This window comes from Trichosurus vulpecula, chromosome 8 (genome assembly GCF_011100635.1).
Source record: "Trichosurus vulpecula isolate mTriVul1 chromosome 8, mTriVul1.pri, whole genome shotgun sequence".
NCBI classification, from domain to species: domain Eukaryota; kingdom Metazoa; phylum Chordata; class Mammalia; order Diprotodontia; family Phalangeridae; genus Trichosurus; species Trichosurus vulpecula.
Window position 1 is genome coordinate 231,171,456 of NC_050580.1, and position 15,958 is coordinate 231,187,413.

Genomic DNA, 15,958 nt, shown 5'->3' on the forward strand with positions numbered 1-15,958 from the left:
AGGAGAATGAAGACTGAAACAAGGTCAATGGAACCCCTAAGCCAGTAGCTCTAGCAGAGTGGTGGGGACCAAACCCCAGATTACCAAGGGGCTGAAGAGGTGGGCGGTGAAAAGCAGGAGCAGTGGATCTAGACAAAGACCTCATCAAATTTGATGGACTTTTATTAGTTCTCCTCTTTGACTTCTCTACTGCATCTGACACTGCTGATCATGCCCATCCTTCCTGAAACCTGTTCTTCCCCTGACCTCTGTGCAATGTGGCCTCCTTATTCTCTTCACCTCCCTGGCTGTACCTTCTGTCTACTTTGTGGACTATTTTTCCTATTCTCTAAAAGTTAACTGTCCCTAGGATTCCATTCTTGGTACTCTTCTTCCTTTCTGATCTTATTCATTTCCATAGCTTCAATGGTCACTTCTGGTGATCACTGATGCCTGCCAAATCTCCATCTTGGGACTCAATCTCTCATTTGAACTCCAGAGTTACACTTCCAGCTCTTTCCTGGAATACGTATGTACTCGGTATCTCAAACTTATTAATCTTTCCCTTAAAGACTACTCTTCCTCCAAACTTCCCTATTTCTATCAATCACTCTACTACTTTTCCAGTCCTATTATACATTATTCCTCTTCATAACATTGAGCCCTCCCCCTCCGACAGATTACAAGATCCTTAAGGGCAGGCACAGTTTTACTTCTGTCTTTGCAGCACACTATACTCTTCTCTTTATCACCACTGGCACCGCCACCACCCTGGTTTCAGCCTGACCCATCTCTTGCCTAGATTACTGCAGCTGCCTCTTGACTGATCCACCTGCCTCCAAGCTTTCCTTATTCCAATCCTTCCTACATACATACATACATACATACACACACACACACACACACACACACACACACATATATATATATATATATATATATATATATATATATATATATATACTGTTACCAGATTAAGATGATCAGTCATCTTTAAGGAATAGTCACCTCCTTCCCCTATCTTATCCACATCTACTTTAGTTCTTATTCTTAGGATTCTGCTTAGAGATCACTTCTGGTACAGAGGTATCTAATCCTTCTGTCACAGTTGTTTGTCCTCTACACTAATATAGTATTCTGTACTTCTTTTAGCTCATTCCCACATTTTATGTGTATAACAAGAGTTTATAAAGCTGTACTTTATAGGAGGGGGGTGGGAAGAGGCTCTATTAAGGAGAGCACTGCTGTGTGGAGTGAATGGAGTGATAATGATGGCAACAGACGAAAGTCCTTATTTTGCCTGCTTTCTCTGGAAAGGAAAATCGGCTTTGGATTGTAAAGAACTAGGGGAAAAAAGGACTAATAGGGAGTTGAAAGATGAAGTAAGTGGAGACGTAACTGACCTTGACTTTGCAAAACATCCTGAATGAAGTCAGTAATACAGTCTTTCTGGTGCTCTAGATAGAACAATGTCTAATTTTGGAGGCCACACTGAAAGAAGTACATTGGGGAACTGAAGAATGGTCAAAAGAAAATGGCCGAGACAATGAAGGGTCTCAAGGCCAAGCCATGAAGACTGTTGAAAGAAGTATGGAAGGATTCACGAATTTGAAAGGCTGTCACATGGAAGAGAGGTTATTCTTGCTTCTCTTGACCAAAGAGGAAACAGCAAGTAGCAACTGACAGAAGCTACAGGGAGGCAGATTTAAGGCTGATATAAGGAGCAATGACCCAACGATCAGAACCAGCAACATATAAATGGAAGCAGGAGATGCCCCTCCTTAAAGATCCTCAAGCAAAAAAGCCAGACGACCCCTTGTCAAGTGTGCCATAGAAGGAAGAAATTCTGTTCTGAGTGTAGTATAGAAGAAAGTGCTGGAGTCAGAAAGAGCTGGGCTTATGTCCTGCCTCTGACACTTCCTAGCTCTGGAAAGCCATAGGAAAGTCACTCATCTGTGTCTGTTTTCTCCTCTGTAAAGTGATGATAACCACATCTACAAGTCATAGGATTACCGTGATAATATGTATAAGGTGCTCTGGAAACCTTAAATAGCTATATAAACGTCGGCTGTGACAGCTACTCAGGGGCTGAGATTCTGTGGTTCCTTCGTATCTTTCTTCTCTGTAATCCCCATGCACAGAGGGTCTGAGTCTCAGTTCTTGTTTTTAAATCATCCACAGAATCCAACATAGGGGTCTGTTTCTTAACACCAAGGATCACAGGACTTGGAGCTGGAAGGGGATTTAGAGACCATCTAGTCCAACCTCCTTATTTTATGGATAAGAAAACTGAGGTCTGGAGAAGATAAAACGCCTTACCCCCGAGGTCAAACTGGTATTAAGCGGCAAAACTATGATTTGAGCTCAGATCCAACATCCCCACCATGATTAATTTATACTCTACAGCCAACATGCCCACCATTAATTATACTTCCACATATGTATACTTCAACAGGGAAAGTCAAATTTGGAACAGATAGGCCAGAGTAGTGTATGACAACACCAAATGCTTTTAACCCAGGAACATAATTCATCTTTGCACCACAAAGTGAAATACTACTAAAACTAGTATATGATCAAGAGCTGGGAGACACTCTATACAACAAACATGTTCAAAACCAGAAATAGAATTTTTCCTGGCACTTGTAAAATAACGGCCAGAAGCAGCTCTCCCAGCTTTAATCAGCATTTGCTACAATACCCAAACATAGACAATACGTCACTTCAGACCAGCTTAAAGAGAGCAACAAAAACCAGTTGCTGCCCAGACAATGCTGTTGCGGGGGTGAAGCCAGATCAAATGTTGGGTTTTTTTTTTCCCCCACTCTGTTCCAAAGTTATTTACGGTAAAAAACCTTCAGCCTGACCCTTTCAGTCACAAGCAAAGCCTTGTTCTTTCTTAACAACCATTCCTTTGATTTGAATATGGTTACACTGAACAATGAGGTGGGGACCCAGGATAAAGCAGATGACATCAACCTCCTTCAGCCCAGAAGCTTATTTGAGAGCTCAAATTCTGGTCCTTGGTCAGCGAGCTGACTTCATAGAGGGCTCCACTGTCAGAACAGCCATGTGGTGTGTGCATACACAGAGTCTGTATTCTGGGATTAACCACTAGTCAGCACTTCATATAAAAAGAACAAGCTCTGACACACCAATGACAATGTTTTAAATTTGTTCCACTTCCCTAGAAGCCACACTTGATCTCCAGGGCCAGCACAAAGAAATAAAGTGGCAAACTCAAACTATAAAGCATGTCTTTTCTTTCCATCATAGCTAAAGAAAGATGTCAGTCTCCTCTGTTTGATCATTCTTTGAATAAGAAAGAATATTAAAAAGACAATCACTTTTTTAGGAAGCTCAAGTGTTAATTTTTTAATTTAAATTTGGAAACTTGTTTGTAAAAAGGCAAAAGAAAACTAGCCATATAGTACTTAAAGCCATTTAGCCCCCAGGACACTGAAGCCCCTGACTCTACTGACCAGGAGCCCAAATGAAGTACTGTGAAAGGACCCTTCTCTCCCCTCTCCTCTCTCATCCATCCTCTAGTCAGTCAGTCAACAAGCATTTATTCAAGTGTTTATATGCCAGGCACTATGGTAAGCACTGGGGATACAAAGAAAGTCAAGAAAAAAGAAACTAGTCTTGGCTGTCAAAGATCTTATATTCTAATAGGGCAGACAACACACAAACAACTTTTGGTACACACAAAACATACGTACATGCGTGTGTATTAGATGAAATGTAAAGGGCAGAGCGGTGGGAAGGGAGAGTGTTAAGAAAGTCTACATGCTGAAGTGAGATGAGAATTAAGTCTTGAAAGCCAGAAAAACTCAAAAGGCAGAGGTGAAGGGGCACAACATTCTAGGCAAGGGGGACATACAGTACAGTAGCGTGTGGAGATAGTGTTATGCTTTGAGGAATGGTCCACGCAACCAGATGAAGTGTGTGGAGGGAAGAAAAGGATAAGAACACTGGAAAGGCAAGAAGGAGTCAAGTTATAAAAACTTTTAAAAGCCAAACAGAGTTTTATTAGATCCCGGAAGGAAAAAGGAGTCACTGGAATTCAGTGAAAGGTCGTGATATTGACAACTATGACAGACTTAGCTCGTCTCAGCAATACGATGATCCAAGACAATTCCAAAAGAGTCATGATGGAAAATGCTATCCACATCCAGAGAAAGAACTGTGGAGTCTGAATGCTGATTGAAGCATACTATTTTCACTTTTTTTGTGGTTTTCCCCTTTTGTTCTGTTTCTTCTGTCACAATATGACTAATGTAGAAGTATGTTTAACGTGATTGCACATGTATAACCTGTATCAGGTTGCTTGCTCCCTTGGGGAAGGAAAAAAACTTGGAACTCATAATCTTATAAAAATCTTATAAAAATGAATGTTGGAAAAAATAAAATACTATTTACAAGAAAAAGAATATTGTGATAATTTAAAAAAAAAGAAAGTGATATTGAATGGAAAGCCCTGAGGCAGAGAGACCAATCAAAAATCTATGGTAATAATCCGGGCAAGAGATGATGAAGACCTAAATGATTAAGTGAGGGTTTTTAAAGAATGGGGCATATTTACAAGAAGCAGGGAAGGAGTCAGTGGATAGGGAGACTGAAGATAAGATCATGGAGTTGACAGTGGGGATATTGCTGGAAAGGTCAGGAGGAGATAAGGACAAAGGTACACTTAGAGGGTTTGGCAAGAAGAACCATCTCTTGATCAGAAACCAGAGTAAAAGAAGAGAGTGTGAGGGAATTTGTCTGGATGATATATAAGGAAGTGGGAAGAAGGGGAACTCTCACTAAATAGCTTCAATTTTTTTTGGTGAAATAGGAGGCAAAGTTCTCAGTGCAAAGGGAAGGGGAGGAAATACTATGGAAAGTGTGAGGAAAAAAAAGGTTAGAATAGTCCCTGTGGTGAATGGAAGGGCTAACTGATTTACCTCACTATAGTAATTTGAGGTGAATAGCAGGCGGAATAAGCAAATTTTTGTGATTTCCTCTGGCTCCATTCAGAAGCACATAAATAGGAGCAAAGGAAGGAGATGGCAGGAATGACCCAGGGTTGGGGCTCTGGCAAGGTATTACTGGCAATAGGAGAAAGGGGCAACAGATATGACAGCAGAGAATAGGATAACATTGAGTTCATCTACCAAGGACCTGAGATAGGGAAGGCAGGAAACAGTTCAAGGTTGGTGGCCCGGGAATGAAAAGGAATGGAGGGAATCTAGGTCACAGTGAGGACAAAGGTAAAAATGGAAAGAAAAAAGATTATCATCAAATGAAGGAAACTTCAGAGTTAGTAGCTGCAGGAAATAGGAATATCAAGGGTGAAACCACCTCTGTGCATAGCAGAAGCATGGAGTAGGTATCAATATGTATGTTAAAGTTCCCTAGAATACGAGGCCAGGAGACGGGGAAGAAAATTTGGTATAAGTGAAGGATTCAGGAAAAATGTCAATAAAAATAAATGATCTGCTTCTGAACTGAACATTAAGAATTATTCTCTTTCTTCAAACATGCTTTTCTTGACAATATCTTGGGGAAGACATATACTTGACAGTTGCGATGAGCTGAAATACTTTGGTTCCAGATAAAAATTGGCTGAAAACTGCAATTAAAAAAAAATAGCATTCATACCCTTTGGTGAAATGGATTCTGTAAAACCAGTGTTTTCCCATATGCCACAACACTTCATTAAAACTTTCAGTTTGGTCTTATGGTGGAGTATTAATAACCCAAGCCTGGGCTGCTCTTGAAGTCATCTGTTAATCTCTCCTACTTATAAGCCACTTGGCAGTTATTTACTAGGGTCCTACATGTGAACAACACAAGTGATAATTTCATTAGTAAAATACATTGTTAATTAGCATTTATGGGAAATTATATTATTAAAGAGAAACTAAAGAAATATCTAACTCACAAGGGATTTTGATTAGCATCAGCCTCAGTCCCTCAAGTGATGATATATCTATATAAACAATCTATAAAGTCTTTCACAGATGACTTTTCAGTGAAGCTTCACAAATACAGACCACCCAAAAGCAGTTCTAGCTCTTGCAGTCATTTGATTGACTCTGATTATCTATCCGACCAAGATTTTGTGATAACAAACACTTTTTTGGACAGGACCAAATGATTTCATTAATGGGGAATACACAGGTTAAAAAAAATGCCTCTAGCAATGCAGGGCCACACTTGATCTGCAACTTGAAAAGTCTTAGAGTTGCATGGGGGTCCTGAAATGTTAAGTGACTTGTCCAGAGTTATTGGAACAATATACATCAGAGGTGGGACTTGAACTCAGTCTTCCTTTTGAACTTGGGCTAGTACTTGATCAAAGCACTTTAAAAAGTAAATTATCTTTTCTAATCATCTTTTTTTTATTATACTATGCTATGAAATGCTTGTTTTATTCCATAAATTAAAACATATTTTTTAAAAAGTCAATTACCTCTTGGATCCTGTTAAGTTCATCTAATAGAAAAATTAAAATTCTCTTTATTTTGATTGGCAGTGCAGTTCTTAATTTAATACAATATAAATGATGAACAGAACTATCCCATAAATACACATTTTTATGAGATATAAATCAAAAGAATTCAGTGCCCCTGCAGCATGTAGCAGAACGTGAGCTCCTTGAAGGCAAGGACTATCTCACTTTCGAATTTGTAGTCAGTGTCTAACATAGTGCTTGGCACACAGTAGGAGGTTAATAAAGGCTTGGTGGATTTCTATAGGACTTAAAGTCTACAGAGCATTTCACATACATTATTTCCTTTCATGATAAATTCTTTAAAGTTCGACATGCAGGCTTGGGCTGACGACTCCGAAGGGAATACGAATGAGTGAAAAATCATTAAGTCCCCAAGTCCCCACCCTCAAGTCCCTGGGTTCCTTACTCTCCCTCTCCACTAACAAATTAGGTGCCAAATCTTGTCTTTCCACTTCCCATGTCATTTCATTAGTCCCCTTCTCTCTACTCACACAGCCAGCACCCTAGAACAAGACTATTACCTCTCACCCAGAATACTTCAGTAGCCTCCTAATTGGTCTCCCAGCCTCAAGTCTCTCCCCTCTCCAATGCATTCTCCACACCGATGCCAAGATGATTTTCCTAACATGGACGTCTGTCACTCTTGGTCCAGCCAATCTAGCCTTGTTGCTGTTCCAAACAAGGAACACTTTATCTCCAGTTTCTATGGCTTTACAGTGATTAGGCCCCATGTCTAGTATGTAATCCCACCTCACTACCAATTCTGAGAATCTCTCATGTTGTTCAGAAGTTGGCTTGAGAGATATCTTCATAAAGCATCTCCTGATCCCCTCAGCTTCTCTGACCTTCTGCTACAAGAAATTTACCTTTTATTTTTCATATAATTCTGTTAAACGTTGTCTCCTCAGCTAGAACATAAGCTCCTTAAGGACAGGGACTGTTTATGTTTGTTGATTGTTCACTAAACTGCAACTTCTGTCTAATACACTCAATTCTCTTCTGTCACCAAGAGGTTATTTCTGGCCTTGGGCATCGAAAGCCACTCTTTGCCTGACTCCAACAGCAGATACTCCATCTGTTGCTCTCTTATGCTTACGCTACTCAAACAACAGGTCTAAAACAAGGGCACCAGAGTGTGGTGTAGAGGAAAAAGATCTAAGATGTAGTAATGAGATCTGAGTCTGAGTTCCAGCTCTGCCACTAACTAGCTTTATAAGCGGACCCTGAGTAACTCAATCTGCTGATCTGACTCTGTTTCCTCATCTGCACAATAAGGAGATTAATACCTGCAGTACTTACTTCACAGGGTGGCTGTAAGCCTAAAATGAAATAACCCAAGTGAAATGCTTTGTAAACTTTATGGCTTAGATCAGTACTGCGTCTCTATCACACCCAACACAAAGCAGTGGGTAGAGAGCTGATCTCAAAACTGGCTGTGTGACCCTTTAGCGCTCTAAGACCACAGAGAAGGTGCTGACCTGCAGTGAGTCTCCTCAAGGGGTTTCCTACAGTACTGAAATCAGGCCTAGATATTAAACTCTGTGTGCTGGGCACTAAGTAGATAAATACAAAAGTGAGACGGATGATTCCTGACCTCAAGCTTACATCCCACCAGAAAGATACAACATAAATTGCACAGTGCTGGTCAAGCAAAGGATCTTTGACCTACGTAGTTGGGAAGATATGCAGGAGACTGTCTCACCATTTCCAGTAGCAGGGATATTTAATTGCTGTTCTCTTATCAAGAGGTGAAATGTCGGGGGACGGGGGGGGGGCGGGGAGAGAGAAAGGATTCAGTCCCCAGGAACAGAAGGGGAGATGATGAGATACCAACAATGGCTGGGCCCTTTTGTCCTGATGGATGAGATGAAGCATGTCTGATTACGGCTAATATTAGACGGCTGAAGTAAAGATTGACTTACTTGACCTCCAATCTAGGTAGCACCTCTTAATAGACACACAATGTAGCCTAGAAGGGAGCATTCTAGCCCAGGCCTAGGAAAACTGGAGACTCCATAAGCTGAAAGCCTTGGAGTCTCCAGCAAAAAGCTTTTTTGCTCAGTACAACACTGGGATTCTGAATTGTGAAAGAGAATACTTAGAATTCTTGGTGGTCCAAAGTATCCCTTACCTGTCACTGCCACACAGATTTGTTTCAAATAGAACAGAAGACTTAGACTACCCACTCAGTTTCGAACCAAGAGGCGGAAAATACTATTAAAATTTTTCTGTGAAATAGTTGAGCACTCCTAAGATATATCCTACTACTTAAGAGTAAAGATCAGATATGGTCCTTGTCCATAACAGTCTTCCTTGCATAAGATGTACTATGTACAATGTCTTTTTTAAAAAAATATTTGTATCCTCAGCACTTAAAACCGTACCTAGCACACAGTAGGTATTTAATAAATTTATTAAATTGACTATTGTTGTATGCCACTGTAGAAGCATCTGCCTGTATCATGCCCTCTTTCTAGTCAGCAACACAGCCTAAAAACTGCCACTTTACCATTCCCCAAGGTACAGCTGAGAAATAACAGCTGTGTTTCCTGGAATACCTCAGTAGGTAGAGGAGGACTCACTTGGAATCTCATCTTGGTTCAGTGGCAGGCTCACTCAATACGTAATTACATAATAGGTAAGTTCAAAACATTGCTATTGTTGTAGTTGTGTCTTGTACTCACAGAATCATAGAATCAGACATAAAAACCACCATCTCTGCCACTCAGAAGCTGTGTGACTTGAGGTAACTCACTAACCTTCCCAAGCTTCTGTTTCATCATCTGTACAGGGGTTGATCCAGAGCAGTGACATCAAACTCAAATAGAAACGGGCCACAAATCCATACATAAGGTCCTTGGTGGGCTGCACACTTACTTGTGCTTTATTATAATCTTTATTTGCTTTGTTAAATATTTCCCATTTACTAATTAGCCTGCTTTGGGCTACACTCACAGGTGTTGTGGGCCACATGTTCAGACAACTCTGATCTAGATGACTTTAAGCTTCCTTTTCAGCTTTAAACTTCTGAGTCTTATGAGATGCTATATCCATAAACTTTCACTTTAAAGTCTGAAATATGAGCCCCAAAGAGTCATATCTGAGCCTCTAAAATTTCTCCCCAATCGCTTTCTTGATCTATCTAGAATGGACAATATTTGTGGTGGGATAGTAACTGAAGAAAAGATCACCTGTAACAGAAGGTAGGGCAAAGAGTGAGTGGGTCTTTTATTTAAACCTAATGATAAATTCAAACAAAAAAGTTTTAAACCAATGGTTGGGTACCAAGATCTTGGATAGAAGTCATGGTCTTATCCCACAGAAACTTTGAAAAATTATGTGGTAAGACTTTGAAACAATTAAAAAGAATTGCCCTGCCCTAGGACTATTTGCTTTGCTCACCAGGAAGCTCTATTCTTTTTTTCAAAGGCATTATGAAATGAAAAAGCAGAGTAAACTACCTATAGTTCAAAAATGCTACTGAGGGTGGGGATGATTCATTCATTTTAATCACGGAGTGCAGACTACGTGCAAAGAATTTTGATGATGATGAGGGAGCTATACAAATGGATATGATCCCTGCTCTTAATCTGAAATCTAGTCAGGGAACTAAAACTAGTATAAAAATAGCTATGATACAGTACAGAGTAGAGTATGCTAAATGAATGAGAGGTACAAATAAAGTGCTATAAAAATCCTGGGATGGATTCCAGTTTGCTGACTTGAATCTTGTTGCCTAGGTGATTAATTATAACATTTTGGAAATAAAGTGGACCTAGCCTCTGCTGGCATAAATTGCATTACTCTTTCAAGGTAAGAAATAGTAACAAGCTGGGGTATGTGACAGACACCCTGTCACCAATTCCATTCTATAGTCAGGGCTTATATCAAACTTAAGACTTGGGGATAGAGATGACCTACTGGACAGCATTAAAGACGGAATAGGTCTTCCCATATGGTAGCTGACAGCCTAACTCACAAGTTAATGATAAATAGGGTGGAAGGCACACTCTAATCCCTGATATCCAGATGTAGAAAAGGGAAAATCTCCTCACCCCTCTCCTCCCATAACACTAAGAAATAAAATTTTAGTCTTATTTCCTTTCTCTGAAGAATGGGAGCTCCCATAAATATAAAGATGAAAATCCTCACTATAACAAAATCATACTCAACCTGCAGTTCCAAGGCTGGAAAGAATTTCTGAGATAATCTAGACCCCCCCCCCTCTTTTTTTTTTTACAGATGAGGAAACTGAGGTTTCGAGGGGAGAAATTATTTTCTCAAGGTCCCCCAGGCAGCAAGTGACCGTGCTAGGGATCTGAACACCCAGCTGGGGGCCTCCACTGCTTCCTGGGATGAGACTTCTCCGAATCACAAGAGACGGGCGTAGACCAAGCCCGGGGACAATCACGGACTGGGGCCCAAGGGCCTGCCCCGGGGTGGTTAGGAAGGGGCATTCCTGTGAAGCTCTCTAGCTCATGCCTTCGAGGTCGGGGTCGTGGCCGCCTCCATTACCCTAAACAGGAAGGTGAAACGGGGTGAGGAGGTGCCCCGGCGACACGCCCCAGGTGATCCCCGCGGCCCTGTCCGCAGGCCTAGGCCCCGGCCCGCCCAACCCTTCTACCGCGGCCGGAATCCGTGGCCGACCGCGGGCACGCTCTCGCGGGCTCCTGGCCCGCTACCCCCCGCACCTTGAGGTGGGTCCGCAGGCCGCCGGCACCCCCAGACTGGTCGGTGATCTCGTACTCGCCCGTCACCAGCAGGTCCTTGTGGATCTCCTCTCGAAGGCACTTGCGGGAGTTGACGGGCAGGTGGAAGGAGATGGTGAGGACCGAGCTGGGACCTAGCAGGAGCAGGAGCAGCAGCGCCAGCTGGCCGGGGCCGCGGGAAACACGAGGGTCGGACAACCGGGACATGGTGCTGTCTACCGCTTCAGCTCCGGGGGCCTCCACCGCGCCGGAACCGGGGGACCATGGGACCGGCCTCCGACACTGCGACGCCGCCGGCGCCATCTTGGAGACTGGCAGAGGGAGGCTGGGGGAACCTGGAGAGAAATTTAGCGACAACAAAAACCCCGATAACCGCGCGGAGCAGTACATTAAAGAAGATAAAGTGGGCTAAATGTCAGTTAGTCACTTAAATTGCTGTATTTCTGGCGTTTTAGACCTTCGCTATCCACCATGATTAGTAAGGGCAACCCTGGAAGTAATTGCCCTTTAATTTCCGGAAACTCTTCCCGGGAGTTCTAGGGTCACCGATACCATGACAACCAAGCCCCAATGGGGAAAGGCCACAGAGCCGTTCTGAGAGCCCGCCCCACGCGCCGGGGTTGACTATGTGGCGGCGGCTGCGCACGCTGGCCTGGGCCTCGGTCTTTGAGGCACTGCAGACGTCGCCAGAGAGCGGGTTTTAGAGCCCGTGCTGGGGCACAGGGTGACAGACACAGGCCCGAGGCGGGGAGTCGGGGGGTGGGGGGGCAGCCTGATGCCGCAGAGTTCCCAAAAGCCCCGGGGAGGAAGCTAGGACCGGAAGGACTCCTCGTGGACCCGGAGAGCGGCGGGACCTGCGTCTGAGTCCCGCTGCTCCCCAGCCTACGGGGAGAGGAAGGGGCTCCCGGGGCCAGGCTGGGCTGTTTGACCCCAGTCAGCCTGCTTGGCCAACTGGTCAGGAGTAGGCAGAGCACCCAGCCATCCTGTGGCTTCCTCCACCCAGGGCCTGATAGTGTAGAAGTGAATGCCCGCTACCGGGGGAGGTTGTGGGTGACGGTGACCTGGTGTCCGATGTACTGGGTTTGTGCGCAAGCGAATGTCCCAGGGGCAGGGTGTGTGTGCGTGAACGTCTATAATTGAAAGTCCCACCTATGAGGTGTGTGTGTGTGTGTGTGTGTGTGTGTGTGTGTGTGGGTGAAAGGTCCATCTCTAAGGGGTGTGTATATGTGTGTGTGTAGGTGAAAATCCCATCTCTAAGGTGTGTGTGTGATCTGTGTGTGGGTGAAAAAGTCCATCTCTAAGAGGTGTGTATATGTGTGTGTGTAGGGGAAAAGTCCCATCTGTAACGTGTGTAGGTGAAAATCCCATCTCTAAGAGTGTGTGTGTGTGTGTGTGTGTGTGTACGTGGAAGTCCCACCTATAAGGTGTGTGTGTAGGTTAAAGATCCATCTATGAGGGGTGTGTGTCTGTGTCTGTGTGTGTAGGAGAAAGGTCCATCTCTAAGGTGTGTTTGTGTGCAGGACCATCTGTAAGGTGTGTGTGTGTCTGTATGTGTATAGAAAGTCCCTTCTGTTACAGGTCTATGTGTGTATGTATATGTATATACATATATACACACATATGTATGTATGCACTATCTACAGGACATATGTGCGTAGAATTTAAAGGAGATTACTATTGAAATGTTATAAATACTTGTTAGGTTTCAAGGTCATTCAAAATAGTATTATTGCTCCTACAGTAAAAGCTGATGTGTTTAAGGTTTGCAAAACACTATGTTTATCTCATTTGATTTTCACAAATGTGGGTTATATTATTTTTATAGATATTACATATTATTTTCATTATCCCTGTTTCATAGATTAAGAAACCAAGGCTCAGAGGAGTTAAATGAGTAGTGAGTGCAGGGTCACCTAGCTAGTAAGATAGGATTTGAACTGAAGTCTTTTTGATTTTAAGTCCTGTGCAACTTGCTGCATCTTATGTTTCTTTGTGAGAATGCCTTCTGAGTTCTAAGAATTCTTAGGAGATATTCTAATCCTCATGGAGTTTAGGGACAGGATTCATACTCCTGGACATCACATTAAAAAAAATAGGCTTTACTCTTTTCTTGTTTTTAACTTAGCAAACATTGATGAACACTATTATTTCCATACACAAAGAATAGAAAAAGAGGATTGCATATGAAACTTAGCATCTCCATTACATTCATCTTCATTTTCTCTTCAAAATTACTATAATAAATTCCATATGTTAGTTTCAAAGCTGTCCTATTCTCCCATTGAAATTCCCCCCCTTCTCTATGCTTCTTTAAAAAAAATACACTAACTTTCTTTTATGTCTTTTCTTTTGGGGGGAATGTTACTGTCACTGCTATTTCCTTCCCCATCTGCCCCACCCCAATAAAAACAAACACTCGTGTAACAAATAGACGTGATAAACAAATCCATATATTGGCCATGTCTGAAAATGTGTATCTCAATCTGCACCTTGAGTCCCTTATCTCTTTGTCAGGAGCTAGATATGATGATCCACTGTGGGTTCTCTGGAGTCATGGTTAGTCATCAAATTGATGACATCTATCAGATATGTTTTTCTTTACAATGTTATAAATTGTTCTAATTGCTTTTTTATATCAGGTTTAAGTCTAGGTTTTTCTAAATTCATCCTTTTATCATTTGTTATGGTACAATAAAATCCCATTACATTCCATAATTTGTTCAGCCATTCCCCAATTAATGGGCACCCACTTTGCTTCCAATGCTTTGTTAAAGTGAAAAGGAGTGCCATAAACATTCTTTTTACATGTAAGTCCTTTCCTTCTTTTTTTGATCCCTTTGGAGTATAGTGGTACCTTAGTACATAGTTAATGCTCAATAGATGCTTTATATTATCTCTGAGTCAAATAGTGTACAATATAGTGACTTTAGGGGTATAGTTCCAAATTACTTTCCAGACCCACATATACAAAAATATAGCAGCTCTTTTTATGGTGGCAAAGAATTGGAAATTGAAAGGATGCCCATCAATTGGAGAATGGTTGGACAAGTTGTAGTTTATGAATATAATGGAATACTATTGTTCTGTAAGAAATGATGAGTAGGCAGATTTCAGAAAAACATGTAAACACTTACATGAACTGGTGCTAAATGAAGTGAGCAGAACCAGGAGAACATTGTACACAGTAACAGCAACATTGTGCAATGACCAACTTTGACAGACTTAGCTGTTCTCAGCAATGCAATGATCTAAGACAATTCCAAGGGACTCATGTTGGAGGAAGAACTGGAGTCTGAATGCTGATTGAAGCAGACTATTTTCACATTTTTTTCTTTCTTGTGGTTTCCCGCTTTTGTTCTGATCCTTCTTTCATAACATGACTAATGTGGAAATATATTTAATAAGATTGTACATGTATAGCCTTTTTCAGATTGCGATGTCTTTGGGGAGGGGTTTGGGGAGGAGAGAGAAAAAAATTGGAACTCAAAATCTTGTAAAAGTGAATGTTGAAAATTATCTCTACGTGTAATTGGAAAAAAATAAAATACTATTAAGTGGGGAAAAATAAAAACAAAACAACAACAAAAAAACCAAATTGCTTTCTAGAAAGGCTGAACCAATTCATAGTTCCACTAACAATGCTTTGGTGTGTCTGTCTTCCCACACCCCCTACAGCTGTTGTCATTTTACTTTTCCTTATCTTACGACTGTGAGATAGAACCTCAAATTTGTTTTAATTTTCATTTTTCTTATTATTAGTGACTTGGAGTACTTTTTAATATTGTTGATAGTTTGGACTTTTTCTTTTTAGAACTGCCTGTTAGACCATTTATCTGTTGGGGAATGGCTCTTCTAATATGTTTGTTTCAGTTCCTTCTGTATCTTAGAATCAGGCCTTTAGCAAATAAACTTGCTGCAAATATTTTTTTTCCCCAGTTAACTATTTCCCTTCTAATATGAACTCCATTAATTTTGTTTGTGCCAAAACTTCAATTTATGTAGTTATAATTATCTGTTTTAGTTTCTGTGACCTCTATCACTTGTTTGGTCATGAACTCATCTCCATAGCTGTGAAGGGCATCTTTTTCCTTCCTCCTGTAATTTATGATACTATCTTTTATATCTAGGACATTTATCTATTTGGAGCTTATTGTGGGATGTATGATGTGAGATGTTGATCTTACCCTAATTTCTGCCACACTGCTTTCCAGTTTTTCCAACCAGACAGGGCTGCACAGGGAAGCTGTATGTTGGCCAGCCACTGAGAGGCCATGAACTCTTCTCTGCCACCAGTACTCGTTTTAATGATATATCTTTGCTTACATAAACATTAGCATTAGAAAGCAAAAGTCTTTGCCTGTATTACTTGAATAATTACAAAAACAACACAGTACAATCTTACTTTACATTGCTTTGTATTGTAATTTGTTTAGTGACCACTAGAGAGTAAGCTCCTGGATGGCAGGGATCTTTTACCCCTTTGTAAAGGAGGTACTTTATGTAATGGGAGGAGGAAGAATCACTTAATATTTGCTGAATAAATCAGAATCTTGCTGGTAATTTGGGGTTTTGGAGTAATGGGGTGATATGGAAGTTTATCCTTTATGTTTAGAGAGTTGAATATTCTGTTTTTGCTTTTATCTCCAAGAAGTTTGTGAATTTTCTAATTATCATATTCACATTCTTTCATTTATTTTAACTTCTGTCTTCCAGGTGCAGAAATTGAAGCCTAAAACAGTTAAGTAACTTGCCTCAAACCATACAGTGC

General features: G+C 41.4%; 1 protein-coding gene across 1 annotated transcript in view; it reads right to left on the minus strand.

The window, feature by feature from the left end:
• The window catches only part of TMED10 (transmembrane p24 trafficking protein 10), a 39,470-nt gene extending 28,007 nt beyond the window's left edge, over positions 1–11,463 (minus strand). The window contains exon 1 of the mRNA XM_036735311.1: positions 11,173–11,463. Within this exon, the coding sequence (XP_036591206.1) occupies positions 11,173–11,397 (225 nt within the window). The 5' untranslated portion in view covers positions 11,398–11,463. The remainder of the gene's footprint in view (positions 1–11,172) is intronic.
• Positions 11,464–15,958: the final 4,495 nt, after the last annotated feature.